At 45.7% G+C, this 17,388-nt stretch overlaps 1 protein-coding gene across 1 annotated transcript in view; it reads right to left on the bottom strand.

Annotated features, from left to right (window-relative positions):
• The window catches only part of dnah9 (dynein, axonemal, heavy chain 9), a 104,544-nt gene that overhangs the window by 55,875 nt on the left and 31,281 nt on the right, over nucleotides 1-17,388 (bottom strand). The window contains exons 32-42 of the mRNA XM_083771154.1: nucleotides 16,412-16,572; nucleotides 12,666-12,822; nucleotides 11,906-12,010; nucleotides 11,433-11,590; nucleotides 10,500-10,638; nucleotides 6,683-6,970; nucleotides 5,435-5,645; nucleotides 4,694-4,821; nucleotides 4,042-4,150; nucleotides 2,614-2,761; nucleotides 1,633-1,807 (exon numbers count right to left, since the gene is read on the bottom strand). Coding sequence (XP_083627280.1) covers nucleotides 1,633-1,807; nucleotides 2,614-2,761; nucleotides 4,042-4,150; nucleotides 4,694-4,821; nucleotides 5,435-5,645; nucleotides 6,683-6,970; nucleotides 10,500-10,638; nucleotides 11,433-11,590; nucleotides 11,906-12,010; nucleotides 12,666-12,822; nucleotides 16,412-16,572 — 1,779 coding nt within the window. The remainder of the gene's footprint in view (nucleotides 1-1,632; nucleotides 1,808-2,613; nucleotides 2,762-4,041; nucleotides 4,151-4,693; nucleotides 4,822-5,434; nucleotides 5,646-6,682; nucleotides 6,971-10,499; nucleotides 10,639-11,432; nucleotides 11,591-11,905; nucleotides 12,011-12,665; nucleotides 12,823-16,411; nucleotides 16,573-17,388) is intronic.

Genomic DNA, 17,388 nt, shown 5'->3' with positions numbered 1-17,388 from the left:
CCATAAATAGGTGGAGAATAAAGGACATTTGGGAATAATAGAGAGGTATGAAAGCCAAGTCGGGATCGGTGGTCTTCCGGATGGACGGGTCATCTTGAATGCTCTGTGTGAGAAAATGTAGTGTTTTCTTTGTAACCCGAGCTAATGTCCTTCCATGAATGGAACTGCTGGACATCGATATTAAAGCATTGTGTTGATTTGTTTTTTTTGTGTTGTGATTGGCTGAGCTTTGCATAACGTTTGTGCCACATGAGCCAATATGGGAGAGGGCGAGAGAATTAGAGAGAGGAAGAGTGGGGAGATAGAGACAGAGATTTGTGAGGCTGTGTAGCGTGGATGTGCAGGTATATATAAATAAAATAAAGGCAGGATACAACACTATTTGTTTTGTTTTTCTTCTTACTAATTATTTGATCGGCCCAAAACATTGTAATTATTGTCATGATTTGTCACGATCCGAGTTGGCTTTGTCCGCTTTGTAACCGTCTTTAAATAAATACTTTTTGAAAAGCCTATGGAGAAATTGAATGGAGAATCATTTCCTGGGCCACTCGTCGTTCTGAAAGGGGGCGGGACTGCGACGCTCTATAGTGTATAGTATAGTGATTCATAGTATAGTGTGATACGTATGATTCAAGATGACTATTTTGATGTATTTGATGTAGTACGATGTTTTTTGTTCTTGCTTACTGTAAATGTCTCTGGAATAAGAGCGATTTACTGCTAAATGCCTAAGTCTGAAAATGTGTAAATTGTGACGTTTCATTGGTCTATCAGTATGACAGTATTAAGACGGTGATGTTTCATTGGTCTACCAGTATGACAGTATTAAAACGGTGATGTTTCATTGGTCTACCAGTATGACAGTATTAAAACAGTGATGTTTTCTTGGTCTACAGTATTAAAACGGTGATGTTTCATTGGTCTACCAGTATTAAAGTGGTGATGTTTCATTGGTCTACCAGTATGACAGTATTAAAACAGTGATGTTTCATTGGTCTACCAGTATTAAAGTGGTGATGTTTCATTGGTCTACCAGTATGACAGTATTAAAACGGTGATGTTTCATTGGTCTACCAGTATTAAAGTGGTGATGTTTCATTGGTCTACCAGTATGACAGTATTAAAACAGTGATGTTTCATTGGTCTACCAGTATGACAGTATTAAAACAGTGATGTTTCATTGGTCTACCAGTATTAAAGTGGTGATGTTTCATTGGTCTACCAGTATGACAGTATTAAACGGTGATGTTTCATTGGTCTACAGTATTAAAACGGTGATGTTTCATTGGTCTACCAGTATTAAAGTGGTGATGTTTCATTGGTCTACCAGTATGACAGTATTAAAGTGGTGATGTTTCATTGGTCTACCAGTATTAAAGTGGTGATGTTTCATTGGTCTACCAGTATGACAGTATTAAAGTGGTGATGTTTCATTGGTCTACCAGTATTAAAGTGGTGATGTTTCATTGGTCTACCAGTATGACAGTATTAAAACAGTGATGTTTCATTGGTCTACCAGTATTAAAGTGGTGATGTTTCATTGGTCTACAGTATTAAAACGGTGATGTTTCATTGGTCTACAGTATTAAAACGGTGATGTTTCATTGGTCTACCAGTGATTATTCATACCTGGTCGTGGAACAGAGCTCCGCCGAACGCCCAGACGGCGGCGAACACAAAGTAGAGCTCGTAGAGTTCCTTGGAGCTGTCGGGGGGGGTGTGGTCCGGGATCAGGAGACACTCCAACAGGTGACACAGCGTCTGGACCAGGCTCTGCTCCGTCACCGGGATGATCTTCTTAAACCTGAGGTCGGAGGTCAAGAGGTCAGGACAATCACTTTATTATTGATGATCACTGATGGTGAATGTGGTGTCTTTTCACCCTGCTTTCTAAAATGGTCAGTCCAGATACTTGATTCCGATTGGCTGGTTTCTGATTAGACCACGTAATAAATGTCATGATAATCTACACCTTAAATCAGTTTATATTGATCCCAGGTGCATAATTTACAGGTGATCCAGCATATCTGTAGAAGGGAAGTGCTTGATTTCCATACAAACCCTCATGGCCGTGTGGGCTTCTAAGCACCGTGCGCACCACATAGCATGGTGAGTGGTGACTGAGTCACTCCCGCCCGGGCGGCGCTTGAAAATACACAAGTGCCCCTTATTCACTCGTCGCTCTGTGTCGAGTGACAGCTAGGCTAGCTGTTTTGACGTGATGTTCACAGACATATCAGCTAAATCTGGATATGTTTGTTACGTTACCATGACATTGACCTAACACATAAATTGTGTTTCTCAATGGGTTGACAACGTAACCCCCAGCCTGGCTTGGACTGGCTGGAAGTGTCTCTATCTGGTGGCTGCAGAGTGATGCACTTTGTCGAGCTGCCAACTTAGACCATGTATGGCCTACTTGTGCACGATGTGCGCGAGCCACTGGCATCACCGCTTACAAAAAAACCCATTACATACATTATGATATATTGTAATGACGACATAATGACATTGCCAGAGATGTTGGTCCCTGATTGGTCTACGGTCTTAACCCATTTAGGCCTGACGTAAAAGTAAAAAAGTAGTGCTCTAGTCGGCCGTTAAGCAGACCTTGATTTGAGGCTGTCCAGGCACGAGGGGAGGTACTTGTCGAACAGGATGATCAGGTTGGCCTTCTCCGATTGGACCTCCCTGCTGTCAATCCAGCTGGACACGGGCGGGTTCCAGCCGAGGTCTCCCGGGTTTATGTACAGGATGCCTGGAGGGACAAACAGTACGGTCAGTTTATGTACAGGATGCCTGGAGGGACAAACAGTACGGTCAGTTTATGTACAGGATGCCTGGAGGGACAAACAGTACGGTCAGTTTATGTACAGGATGCCTGGAGGGACAAACAGTACGGTCAGTTTATGTACAGGATGCCTGGAGAGACAAACAGCACGGTCACTTTTATATACAGGATGCCTGGAGAGACAAACAGCACGGTCACTTTTATTTACACGATGCCTGGAGGGACAAAAGGTACCGCCTGACAATTTTCAAGTTTCAAAGTGGCCTACGTGGGACTCGATTTTCAACCGAGAGAAAAGCCCGCCTTCGACAAACGTCACCAGAGTCCAGACCACCTGAATGGCCAGAAGCTAGATCAATCCCATGCACGGCGTCCATCGGAGAGCGGGGCTCTATGCCCGTTTAGTATGGTCAAGCCAAGCTTATACAAATCAGATCCCCTTCCACCCAACCAATAATGGGGTGCAGAGTGCAGGCCCGGAGTGGAACTCCAAATCAGGCCGGGAGTTATACGCCCTGGCAGGCCACACTGCGAGCGCCAGAATTTTGGGGGCCCTTGGGGGACATTTTGGGGGCCTTTGCAGCAATTTCACATGAGAAATGTACCATCTGATGTTATTTATATTATTAACTTCTTCCCTCCATTAACATAAGACACACAATGTAGGTGTGCTGCAGCAACACTGCCTGAATTGAATTGAAATTGACTGTGGCTGGCCTGGCCTGAGCTTAGGAGATTTTTTTCTTTTTTTTTTTGCCTAGGGTCCGCAGAGAGGTGGTCCGCGGTCCGGTCGTGGACCGCGGTCCGCCAGTTGAGTACCCCTGGTATATAGGTATCCTTGAAAGATTTATTTATAGACTAGACTAGAGCAAGAATCCTGGTCCTGGACCTGGTGAGAGCGGGAGTGGACCTGGTGAGATGTACAGTAGGAGGGGCCCGGACAGGAGTCAACCCACAGAGCCTAGTCCTTCCATGCGCTAGTTGCCCTCACTCACAGTCCCGGCAGAGTAGTTTCGGAGCAACAGATCGTGTGGCCCTGGTCTTTCCCTAATGGGACTGAGCTACTGGGACCTAAGTCGGGACTTGATCACCGCGGCTGGGTCACCTGAGTGAGGGGGATGATGTTGCGAGACCCCGAAAGCTCGCTGACCGTGGGATACATCACTGAGGATACGTCCCAGGTGGGTTTGAGCCATGGGGGATAAAAATGCCATCAGTGTGGCGGTACGGTACAGAGGTGGTCTCACCTGCTCTGGAGACGGTGGCGGGCGTGGCCGTACGCAGGTGGCTGATCTCAAACAGCAGCCTCATGGTGGGGTTCAGAGGGATGCGCTCGTTGCTGGCCAGGGTCAGCACCTAACAGGTTAACGGGGCATTGCATTAATTACTTTATTATTATTGACAGTATTGCACAAGTCACAGTTATACAATAATTTCCGAAAAAGATAGCAATAACAATCTTTTGGCAAGCTGGTCCAGTAGCAAATTGCAGACTAGGTGGTTTTTTATGTTGGTTTTGAAGGAGGGTTAGGGAGTCACGCTTTATGATGGCTCATGGTAGGTTCATCTCACATTTAGGTGGCGTAACAGTAGAATTAATTCATCCCCATATAGGTCTGAGTCCCAAACCCCCGCCCCCCCCCAACCTCTTTCTCCCCATACTGTACATGTTTTTCCCTTTTTTACATAATTATTATGATGATTTCCTGTTGTTTTATTTTGATAGAAGTGTATATTTGTACGTCTTTAAATGTTCTGATGAATTGAAAAAGGTGGACCATGTTGTAAACAAGTCTCAGTGCTTCATCATGGTGTTTTCCCGCATACTGTGAAATAAAACATTTCAATCAATCAATCCATAAATCAATCAATCAATCAATCAGGTTAGGTCTTCCTCACCTTGTTGTCGTCCATCACAGTGTTCAGGGACTCGATCCACATGGGGTCGATGTCTCCGTCCAGGACGATCCACTTGGGTCCGCCGTGAGCCACGTTGGCCAGCTCACGCATTATCTTGGAGAACAGCCCTTGGGGAGAAACAGAAACACAGTGACAGTTTTATATGTTTATATTTATACCGCTCTGGATCCTGGTGACAGAGTAGTGACAGAGTAGTCAGTAATGACAGAGTAGTCTCGCGTTGCCAGACTGTTGCCTCTCACAATGTGCAAATGCTTCCGTCATACAGTCTGGAGCAACGGAAGCTCTATCATGAGTAAAATATAAATGCTTCCGTCATACAGTCTGGAGCAACGGAAGCTCTATCATGAGTAAAATATAAATGCTTCCGTCATACAGTCTGGAGCAACGGAAGCTCTATCATGAGTAAAATATAAATGCTTCCGTCATACAGTCTGGAGCAACGGAAGCTCCATCATGAGTAAAATATAGAGAGGAAGTGGAGACCCCTTCCCCACTTCCGTTTCGGCTTTACAGTTGCACAAATGTATCCTAATATAAATAGAAAGCATATATAGCGTGCTGCTTAGCAGAAATGGAATTTATTAAAAAAAAAAATCTCTAAAGATATTGTAAAATCTGTTTTTGTGAACGGAAATGACAAATAGATTACTCTGATTTCCAAACTATATCTATATAGCATTCGGAGACTAAATACACAGGAAGGAAGCAACCACTCACCATCTCTCCACTCCCTGGTGGCCGGGTTGATGATGCCGAACAGCTGGTCGTTGGTGACGGCCTTGGGGTTGAGGTCGGTCCAGACGGGCCGGCGCTTCATGTTCTGGTAGGTTCTGTAGAGCGCACGCATCACCTGGCTCTTCCCGGTCCCTGCATTACCCACCACAAACACCGAGTGGCGCACTGCCAGCAACTCCTCCAGCTGTACCACCTGGCAGTGGAGAGAGATTAATTTTAATTCACGAATTACCATCATAATAAATCATAATAAATCATATATTACATCCTCACATTTCTGAATAATGACTAGGGATGGAGCTCGATAACCGATACCCGAAAAAATTCGATAACAAGCTTATAGTATCCGTTATCAATAAGCTTTGGGCTTATCAAGCCTGTTATTGAGTATAGAGGCCCATGACTTCATGTTTAAACAATCAAGACAAGAGGCGATCAAGTAATACATGTAATCATCCATGTCGCTCTAAAAGTGTATTGATACCTGCCAACCAGTGCTGCCCGGGTAAACTAAATTAGGCTTTTAAAGTTACGGCTGACGGTACACACATATAAGTTAACAGTTTCTTTAACCCATTCTGACCGGGCACCCATTTTGGTGTTGGCATCATGTTATGCTTTAGCTATTTAAAAATAGCAGATCTACAAGCTCGTATCGCGCCACTCGGTGGCGCGATACGAGCTTGTAGATCTGCTATTGTTAAAAAATCGAAGAGCGACTGACATTTTTAGAATCTGATCTCCGGTCAGAATGGGTTCATCAGACCAGTGTGTGTCCGGCGGAAACCTTGTATGAATCTGATCTCAGGTCAGAATGGGTTAATATAATTTTATTGGAAAAAAAGGTCAATTGACTTCTGTCGGTTACTGCATTGTCGGGTACTGCATTTGAACGCCCTAGTAAAAGATACTGGTTATGTTCAGAATTTATTGTCTCCCGTCTTTCCACAAAATAATAGAAAATTCTTGATAGTGGGCTTGATAAGAACCTAGCTCGATAAGCCTGATCGATAAGGTGCTCGTTATCAATAGAAATTAACGAGAATAATGACTGCTGAGCTCAATAACGGACCGCTGTCTACTCAAAGGCTCAGAGCACCTGCTCATATCAACCTGCGCTGCCAACATCCAACATGACAGCCATGTAAACAAATGCGCAAACGCTGGGATATGAGCACCCAAAATATGTGCAAAAAAGGAATTGTTATACTGTACATCTCTAGTTCAGACCTTGAGTATAAAGTTGTCCTCTGCTTGCAGCTTCAGGTCCAGCACAGACTCCTTGACGTGCGCCTCAAAGTCCATGTCTCTCTTGCGGGGCACGTCCAGGGCGGGGAACAGGTCTCCGATCAGCCCCATGAACACGGGCATGTCGTCCGTGGCGATCTTGGGGACGTTGAAGTCTCTCAGGGCGCGCATCAGAACCTGGTCCTCCGCGCGTTCCGGGTCTCCCCTCTTCAGCGAGCCCGCCACCACCAGGACCGACTTGATGGCCCGCAGACCCCAGTCATAGTGGTCCTAAAAGAACAGGACAAACTTAGTCATAGAGGTCCTAAAAACACAGGACAGACTTAGTCATAGTGGTCCTAAAAGAACAGGACAAACTTAGTCATAGTGGTCCTAAAAGAACAGGACAAACTTAGTCATAGAGGTCCTAAAACACAGGACAGACTTAGTCATAGTGGTCCTAAAAGAACAGGACAAACTTAGTCATAGTGGTCCTAAAAGAACAGGACAAACTTAGTCATAGAGGTCCTAAAACACAGGACAGACTTAGTCATAGTGGTCCTAAAAGAACAGGACAAACTTAGTCATAGTGGTCCTAAAAGAACAGGACAAACTTAGTCATAGAGGTCCTAAAAACACAGGACAAACTTAGTCATAGAGGTCCTAAAACACAGGACAGACTTAGTCATAGTGGTCCTAAAACACAGGACAGACTTAGTCATAGAGGTCCTAAAACACAGGACAGACTTAGTCATAGAGGTCCTAAAACACAGGACAGACTTAGTCATAGAGGTCCTAAAAACACAGGACAGACTTAGTCATAGAGGTCCTAAAAGAACAGGACAAACTTAGTCATAGAGGTCCTAAAACACAGGACAGACTTAGTCATAGAGGTCCTAAAAACACAGGACAGACTTAGTCATAGAGGTCCTAAAAACACAGGACAGACTTAGTCATAGAGGTCCTAAAAACACAGGACAGACTTAGTCATAGAGGTCCTAAAACACAGGACAGACTTAGTCATAGAGGTCCTAAAAACACAGGACAAACTTAGTCATAGAGGTCCTAAAACACAGGACAGACTTAGTCATAGAGGTCCTAAAACACAGGACAGACTTAGTCATAGAGGTCCTAAAACACAGGACAGATTTAGTCATAGAGGTCCTAAAAACACAGGACAAACTTAGTCATAGAGGTCCTAAAACACAGGACAGACTTAGTCATAGAGGTCCTAAAAACACAGGACAAACTTAGTCATAGAGGTCCTAAAACACAGGACAGACTTAGTCATAGAGGTCCTAAAACACAGGACAGACTTAGTCATAGAGGTCCTAAAACACAGGACAGATTTAGTCATAGAGGTCCTAAAACACAGGACAGACTTAGTCATAGAGGTCCTAAAAACACAGGACAGACTTAGTCATAGAGGTCCTAAAACACAGGACAGACTTAGTCATAGAGGTCCTAAAACACAGGACACCTAAAACACCTAAAACACAGGACAGACTTAATCATAGAGGTCCTAAAACACAGGACACCTAAAACACCTAAAACACAGGACAGACTTAATCATAGAGGTCCTAAAACACAGGACAGACTTAGTCATAGAGGTCCTAAAACACAGGACAGACTTAGTCATAGTGGTCCTAAAACACAGGACAGATTTAGTCATAGAGGTCCTAAAACACAGGACAGATTTAGTCATAGAGGTCCTAAAACACAGGACAGATTTAGTCATAGAGGTCCTAAAACACAGGACAGACTTAGTCATAGAGGTCCTAAAAACACAGGACAGACTTAGTCATAGAGGTCCTAAAACACAGGACACCTAAAACACCTAAAACACAGGACAGACTTAATCATAGAGGTCCTAAAACACAGGACACCTAAAACACCTAAAACACAGGACAGACTTAATCATAGAGGTCCTAAAACACAGGACAGACTTAGTCATAGAGGTCCTAAAACACAGGACAGACTTAGTCATAGTGGTCCTAAAACACAGGACAGATTTAGTCATAGAGGTCCTAAAACACAGGACAGATTTAGTCATAGAGGTCCTAAAACACAGGACAGATTTAGTCATAGAGGTCCTAAAACACAGGACAGACTTAGTCATAGAGGTCCTAAAAACACAGGACAGACTTAGTCATAGAGGTCCTAAAACACAGGACACCTAAAACACCTAAAACACAGGACAGACTTAATCATAGAGGTCCTAAAACACAGGACACCTAAAACACCTAAAACACAGGACAGACTTAATCATAGAGGTCCTAAAACACAGGACAGACTTAGTCATAGAGGTCCTAAAACACAGGACAGACTTAGTCATAGTGGTCCTAAAACACAGGACAGACTTAGTCATAGAGGTCCTAAAAACACAGGACAGACTTAGTCATAGAGGTCCTAAAACACAGGACAGACTTAGTCATAGAGGTCCTAAAACACAGGACACCTAAAACACCTAAAACACAGGACAGACTTAATCATAGAGGTCCTAAAACACAGGACACCTAAAACACCTAAAACACAGGACAGACTTAATCATAGAGGTCCTAAAACACAGGACAGACTTAGTCATAGAGGTCCTAAAACACAGGACAGACTTAGTCATAGTGGTCCTAAAACACAGGACAGATTTAGTCATAGAGGTCCTAAAACACAGGACAGATTTAGTCATAGAGGTCCTAAAACACAGGACAGATTTAGTCATAGAGGTCCTAAAACACAGGACAGACTTAGTCATAGAGGTCCTAAAAACACAGGACAGACTTAGTCATAGAGGTCCTAAAACACAGGACACCTAAAACACCTAAAACACAGGACAGACTTAATCATAGAGGTCCTAAAACACAGGACACCTAAAACACCTAAAACACAGGACAGACTTAGTCATAGAGGTCCTAAAACACAGGACAGACTTAGTCATAGAGGTCCTAAAACACAGGACAAACTTAGTCATAGTGGTCCTAAAAGAACAGGACAAAATTAGTCATAGTGGTCCTAAAAACACAGGACAGACTTAGTCATAGTGGTCCTAAAATCACAGGACAGACTTAGTCATAGTGGTCCTAAAACACAGGAAAAAAAGAGATCCTACAACACAGGACAAACTTAGTCATAGAGGTCCTAAAAACACAAGACAGACTTAAGGGCCTTTCAAACAGGAAGCGAGGAACGCAGGCGTTGTTGGGATCAACGACAGGTCTCCTCCAGGTCTGCTCAAGAGGTGGCGCAACAACGCAAGCGTAAATAAAAAAGAAGCTAAACAGTATCCAGGTCTGGTGAGTCGCGGGCGTGTGCACGAAAAACAAGCACGCGCGCAACAAATTCACGGGACCGCGCTCACGTAAATACGCTTGCGTTGTCGCACCACGACTGCTCCCCATGCAGTGCTCCACGCAAAAACACAGGTCTCATTGAAAATGAAGTATAGACGCGTTATATCGCTTCACGTTTGAAAGGCCCTTTATAGTCATAGATGTCTTGAGACACAGAACTTAGTCTATGTCCTAAAACAAGGAAACAAACAGCCAGAGTGTCCTAAATACAACTAGACAAACAGTTTTAAAACACAGGAGAAATGTAGTCATAGAGGTCCTTTAACTGCACACAAGACAAAAGGGTCATAGAGGTCCTAAAACACAAGAGAAACTCAGTCATAAGTACAATAACAATAGTTGACTCGCTACTCAGGCCCACAATTACTACCTGTTTAGACAGCAGTTCTTTACACAGCGTGTAGAGGGTTAGGGTGGTAGTAATAGTAGTAGTAATAGTACTGATGGTAGTAATAGTAGTAGTATTATTATAGTACCTGTTTAGACAGCAGTTCTTTACACAGCGTGTAGAGGGTGATGAACTTCCTGGCCAGGAGGCGTGCGTCCAGGAAACCTTCGGCCACCAGCATGATCTCACAGATCAGCTCGAAGTCTGGGACCACCATGGCACACGGTCTGTAAGAGCCAATCAGAAGAGAGAGAGTGGCATGTAAGAGCCAATCGGAGGAGAGAGTTACCATGTGCCATCATGGTCTGTAACAACCAATAAGAAGAGGTACCATGGCACATGGTTTGTAAGAGCCACTTGCGGGCCATAAAAATGTATCCGTAACCTGACCATTGGATCCCGACCCATTGTTTGAGAACTCCTGCAGTCGATGCAATAGATGGTCCTAGCCTGGCATGGTCAGACTAATATCAATGCGTAGATATTATATTAGTCTGGAACTTCGGTGTGGAGGATTCATTTTGAAGGCGCCGTTACAAACAGATTCAAACATCACAGCTAAAAAATGACCCACTTTCAATCGGCTCTGATTGGTCACCCACAATTCTGGGGTGAGTGAAATGTAATTCAAATCAAGGAGTAGCGGAACCAAGGCCCTAAACTGTACAGGTTTAATGTTTGTTTTTAGTTCAATGTTTGTTTTAAAAACGCCATTGACAATGAAGGGAAAATGTACGTCACACAAACATGAAATGCCATTAACAATAAAGATAATTAAATGTTTGTTTTGTCACCTTTTGTTTTACTGTACAGCACCATTACATCACCTAATCAACACGAGTTAGACTTTAATATATTAGCGGCGGCGACCCTCACTTCACACGGGTGTGATATATATATTTTTTTTTTCCTGCGGCAGATTGGTCTGGTTTCCAGGCCAAGATAGATGATCCTGACCTGAACAGAGCCTTCAGGTTCTCGGGCAGCTCGGTGCGTCCGGCGTATCCAGGGTTACACTGACCTGAACAGAGCTTTGAGGTTCTCGGGCAGCTCAGTGCGTCCTGCGTATCCCGGGTTCATGGTGATGAAGATCCCCACTGAGGGAACCAGGCTGACCTCCTCGCCCAGGAAGTTGAACCTCTGCTTCCTGTCCCGCACGGCGTCCTGGATGCTCTTCACCTGCAACGACGGCACAAAACCTTTAGTATTTAGAAAGAGACGTCTGTTGTCTCCCCCCGTAACCCCCAATGCGTCATGGGAGATGTAGTCTTGCGTGAATGCTCTGAATGTCATATAGAGTACACCTCCTGAATGCTACAGTATATAGAGCCTGGACTGGAACTACACATCCTGAATGCTACAGACTCTAAAGTCTAAAGTATATAGAGGCTATACTCAGAGAACTGACGCATCTCTGAGTCATTTCTGTTCAGGAATTGTACCTTAACATCCACCACAGACATGATGTCATTGTGTCATCTCATCATGTCGTACCTGAACAGCGACCACAGAAAGGACCTCCACGGAGATCCTGTTGAACTCATCAAAGCAGCCCCAGGCACCAGTCTGAGCAAGACCCTTGTAGATGTTACCACAGGACTGAGAGAGAGAGAGACATTATGTTACCACACGACTGAGAGAGAGAGAGAGAGAGAGAGAGAGAGAGAGAGAGAGAGAGAGAGAGAGAGAGAGAGAGAGAGAGATACATTATGTTACCACAGGACTGAGAGAGAGAGAGAGAGAGAGAGAGAGAGAGAGAGAGAGAGAGAGAGACCTTGTAGTCCATCTGCTTGGAGCAGTTTAACACATAGACCATGATGCATAGGGAGAGTACCTTGTAGTCCATCTGCTCGGAGCAGTTGACTACATAGACCATGATGCATAGGGAGAGTACCTTGTAGTCCATCTGCTCGGAGCAGTTGAACACATAGACCATGATGCATAGGGAGAGTACCTTGTAGTCCATCTGCTCGGAGCAGTTGACTACATAGACCATGATGCATAGGGAGAGTACCTTGTAGTCCATCTGCTCGGAGCAGTTGAACACATAGACCATGATGCATAGGGAGAGTACCTTGTAGTCCATCTGCTCGGAGCAGTTGACTACATAGACCATGATGCATAGGGAGAGTACCTTGTAGTCCATCTGCTCGGAGCAGTTGAACACATAGACCATGATGCATAGGGAGAGTACCTTGTAGTCCATCTGCTCGGAGCAGTTGAACACATAGACCATGATGCATAGGGAGAGTACCTTGTAGTCCATCTGCTCGGAGCAGTTGAACACATAGACCATGATGCCGAGGGCCCGGCCCAGGTCCTTGGTGGTCTCCGTCTTCCCGGTGCCGGCTGGCCCGGCCGGAGCTCCGGACATGGTGAGGTGGAGAGACTGGGTCAGCGTGATGTAACATCTACACATGCACGCACACACACACACACACACACACACACACACACACACACACACACACACACACGGTCAGGTGGAGAGACTGGGTCAGCGTGATGCAGCATCTCCACACACTAATGGACAAACCTATCTCTCAGAGGAGTAATGACCAGTCGAGGGGTGTTCCCCGGGTATAATGGACCTACAGTGGCGTGCACTTGATAGTGTCACTGGTGGTACTCCCCTGGCTCCCATGCGTTACCACCTTTTTCTTGGTACCACTTTATTCTACTGCCTTTGTTCCCCAGGTATAATGGACCTACGTACCTATCGGTCAGAGGAGTGTTCCCCAGGTATAATGGACCTATAAGTACCTATCGGTCAGAGGAGTGATGACCAGGTATAATGGACCTATAAGTACCTATCGGTCAGAGGAGTGATGACCAGGTATAATGGACCTATACGTACCTATCGGTTCAGAGGAGTGATGACCAGGTATAATGGACCTATAAGTACCTATCGGTCAGAGGAGTGATGACCAGGTATAATGGACCTATAAGTACCTATCGGTCAGAGGAGTGTTCCCCAGGTATAATGGACCTATACGTACCTATCGGTTCAGAGGAGTGTTCCCCAGGTATAATGGACCTATACGTACCTATCGGTTCAGAGGAGTGTTCCCCAGGTATAATGGACCTATAAGTACCTATCGGTCAGAGGAGTGTTCCCCAGGTATAATGGACCTACGTACCTATCGGTCAGAGGAGTGTTCCCCAGGTATAATGGACCTATACGTACCTATCGGTCAGAGGAGTGTTCCCCAGGTATAATGGACCTACGTACCTATCGGTCAGAGGAGTGCTCCCCAGGTATAATGGACCTATACGTACCTATCGGTCAGAGGAGTGCTCCCCAGGTATAATGGACCTATAAGTACCTATCGGTCAGAGGAGTGTTCCCCAGGTATAATGGACCTACGTACCTATCGGTCAGAGGAGTGCTCCCCAGGTATAATGGACCTATACGTACCTATCGGTCAGAGGGGTGTTCCCCAGGTATAATGGACCTACGTACCTATCGGTCAGAGGAGTGTTCACCAGGTATAATGGACCTACGTACCTATCGGTCAGAGGGGTGTTCCCCAGGTATAATGGACCTACGTACCTATCGGTCAGAGGAGTGTTCCCCAGGTATAATGGACCTACGTACCTATCGGTCAGAGGAGTGTTCCCCAGGTATAATGGACCTATAAGTACCTATCGGTCAGAGGAGTGCTCCCCAGGTATAATGGACCTATAAGTACCTATCGGTCAGAGGAGTGCTCCCCAGGTATAATGGACCTATAAGTACCTATCGGTCAGAGGAGTGCTCCCCAGGTATAATGGACCTATAAGTACCTATCGGTCAGAGGAGTGCTCCCCAGGTATAATGGACCTATAAGTACCTATCGGTCAGAGGAGTGTTCCCCAGGTATAATGGACCTACGTACCTATCGGTCAGAGGAGTGTTCCCCAGGTATAATGGACCTACGTACCTATCGGTCAGAGGAGTGTTCCCCAGGTATAATGGACCTACGTACCTATCGGTCAGAGGAGTGTTCCCCAGGTATAATGGACCTACGTACCTATCGGTCAGAGGAGTGTTCCCCAGGTATAATGGACCTACGTACCTATCGGTCAGAGGAGTGTTCCCCAGGTATAATGGACCTATAAGTACCTATCGGTCAGAGGAGTGCTCCCCAGGTATAATGGACCTATAAGTACCTATCGGTCAGAGGAGTGTTCCCCAGGTATAATGGACCTATAAGTACCTATCGGTCAGAGGAGTGTTCCCCAGGTATAATGGACCTATAAGTACCTATCGGTCAGAGGAGTGTTCCCCAGGTATAATGGACCTATAAGTACCTATCGGTCAGAGGAGTGTTCCCCAGGTATAATGGACCTACGTACCTATCGGTCAGAGGAGTGCTCCCCAGGTATAATGGACCTATAAGTACCTATCGGTCAGAGGAGTGTTCCCCAGGTATAATGGACCTACGTACCTATCGGTCAGAGGAGTGTTCCCCAGGTATAATGGACCTACGTACCTATCGGTCAGAGGAGTGCTCCCCAGGTATAATGGACCTATAAGTACCTATCGGTCAGAGGAGTGTTCCCCAGGTATAATGGACCTATAAGTACCTATCGGTCAGAGGAGTGTTCCCCAGGTATAATGGACCTACGTACCTATCGGTCAGAGGGGTGTTCCCCAGGTATAATGGACCTATACGTACCTATCGGTCAGAGGAGTGTTCCCCAGGTATAATGGACCTATAAGTACCTATCGGTCAGAGGAGTGTTCCCCAGGTATAATGGACCTACGTACCTATCGGTCAGAGGAGTGCTCCCCAGGTATAATGGACCTACGTACCTATCGGTCAGAGGGGTGTTCCCCAGGTATAATGGACCTATAAGTACCTATCGGTCAGAGGAGTGCTCCCCAGGTATAATGGACCTATAAGTACCTATCGGTCAGAGGAGTGCTCCCCAGGTATAATGGACCTATAAGTACCTATCGGTCAGAGGAGTGTTCCCCAGGTATAATGGACCTATAAGTACCTATCGGTCAGAGGAGTGTTCCCCAGGTATAATGGACCTACGTACCTATCGGTCAGAGGAGTGTTCCCCAGGTATAATGGACCTACGTACCTATCGGTCAGAGGAGTGCTCCCCAGGTATAATGGACCTATAAGTACCTATCGGTCAGAGGAGTGCTCCCCAGGTATAATGGACCTATAAGTACCTATCGGTCAGAGGAGTGCTCCCCAGGTATAATGGACCTATAAGTACCTATCGGTCAGAGGAGTGCTCCCCAGGTATAATGGACCTATAAGTACCTATCGGTCAGAGGAGTGCTCCCCAGGTATAATGGACCTATAAGTACCTATCGGTCAGAGGAGTGTTCCCCAGGTATAATGGACCTACGTACCTATCGGTCAGAGGAGTGTTCCCCAGGTATAATGGACCTACGTACCTATCGGTCAGAGGAGTGCTCCCCAGGTATAATGGACCTATAAGTACCTATCGGTCAGAGGAGTGCTCCCCAGGTATAATGGACCTATAAGTACCTATCGGTCAGAGGAGTGCTCCCCAGGTATAATGGACCTACGTACCTATCGGTCAGAGGAGTGCTCCCCAGGTATAATGGACCTACGTACCTATCGGTCAGAGGGGTGTTCCCCAGGTATAATGGACCTATAAGTACCTATCGGTCAGAGGAGTGCTCCCCAGGTATAATGGACCTATAAGTACCTATCGGTCAGAGGAGTGCTCCCCAGGTATAATGGACCTATAAGTACCTATCGGTCAGAGGAGTGCTCCCCAGGTATAATGGACCTATACGTACCTATCGGTCAGAGGGGTGTTCCCCAGGTATAATGGACCTACGTACCTATCGGTCAGAGGAGTGCTCCCCAGGTATAATGGACCTACGTACCTATCGGTCAGAGGAGTGCTCCCCAGGTATAATGGACCTACGTACCTATCGGTCAGAGGAGTGCTCCCCAGGTATAATGGACCTATAAGTACCTATCGGTCAGAGGAGTGCTCCCCAGGTATAATGGACCTACGTACCTATCGGTCAGAGGAGTGATGACCAGTCGAGGGGTGTTCCCCAGGTATTCGTAGGAGTAGAGGAACTGGGCGTCACAGATGTTGGCGTAGCAGTGCCTCTCCTTCTCGTCCCAACGGTGTCTCAGCTGAGACAGCCACACGAACGCCTGGGAGTGCTCCACCTAGTGGCAGACAGTGTGACGAATGGATGGCCAGGTTGGATGACGAAAAAAGGAAAGGAAAGGTACTATGTTTACCCAGGGTAACTGGACTAAGCTCAAGAACTTGTTTACAGCCAGGCCCTGCTCATAGAACATTTCATGGTAGGGGTTCAATGCCTTGTCCAAGGGGACTTCAGCGGTGGTAATTTTAACGTGCCGGTCCTGGGATACGAACTAGCGACCTTCCGATATCAAGACCGCTCCGCAAACCGTTCGGCCACCGCTGCCCTGGTGGAGGTGTTTTTAAGGTTAAAAGGCAAAAATAAAGTAAATATGTGTCATTTTGGTTATTGATTAAATTGATTAGTTCAATTGACTGTTTGCAGCCCTAACCGGTACCATGGGTATCCAGCTTGTCAACATTGTATTTTGATTACAATTTAGGCATTTAGCGGAGCACTCTTAATCCAGAGCGATTTACAGTAAGCAAGAAAACACGAGGAAATACATCAAATGGATGGAAAATGTATTCCAAGAACCTATCAGCAGTAGAATATAAAAAAGAAGATCAATAATCTGATTCAATTGATTAGTTCTATATCGACTGTTGCGACCCTATAACCGGTACCATGGTACAACTTGTCAATGTGATTAGTGTACATGTTGTTGGCGTGTGTGCGTGGTTGTGTTTGTGTGTACATGTTGGTGTGTGCTCATGTTATTGTGTGTGTGGTTGTGTTATTGTGTGCGTGTGTGGTCGTGTTACTGCGTGTGTGTGTGTGTGTGCGTGCGTGCGTGCGTGCGTGCGTGCGTGCATGCATGCATGCGTGTGTGTGT

Source organism: Protomyctophum parallelum (genome assembly GCF_964188405.1).
Source record: "Protomyctophum parallelum genome assembly, chromosome: 8".
NCBI lineage: Eukaryota > Metazoa > Chordata > Actinopteri > Myctophiformes > Myctophidae > Protomyctophum > Protomyctophum parallelum.
This window is presented reverse-complemented; position numbering and strand designations above follow the sequence as displayed.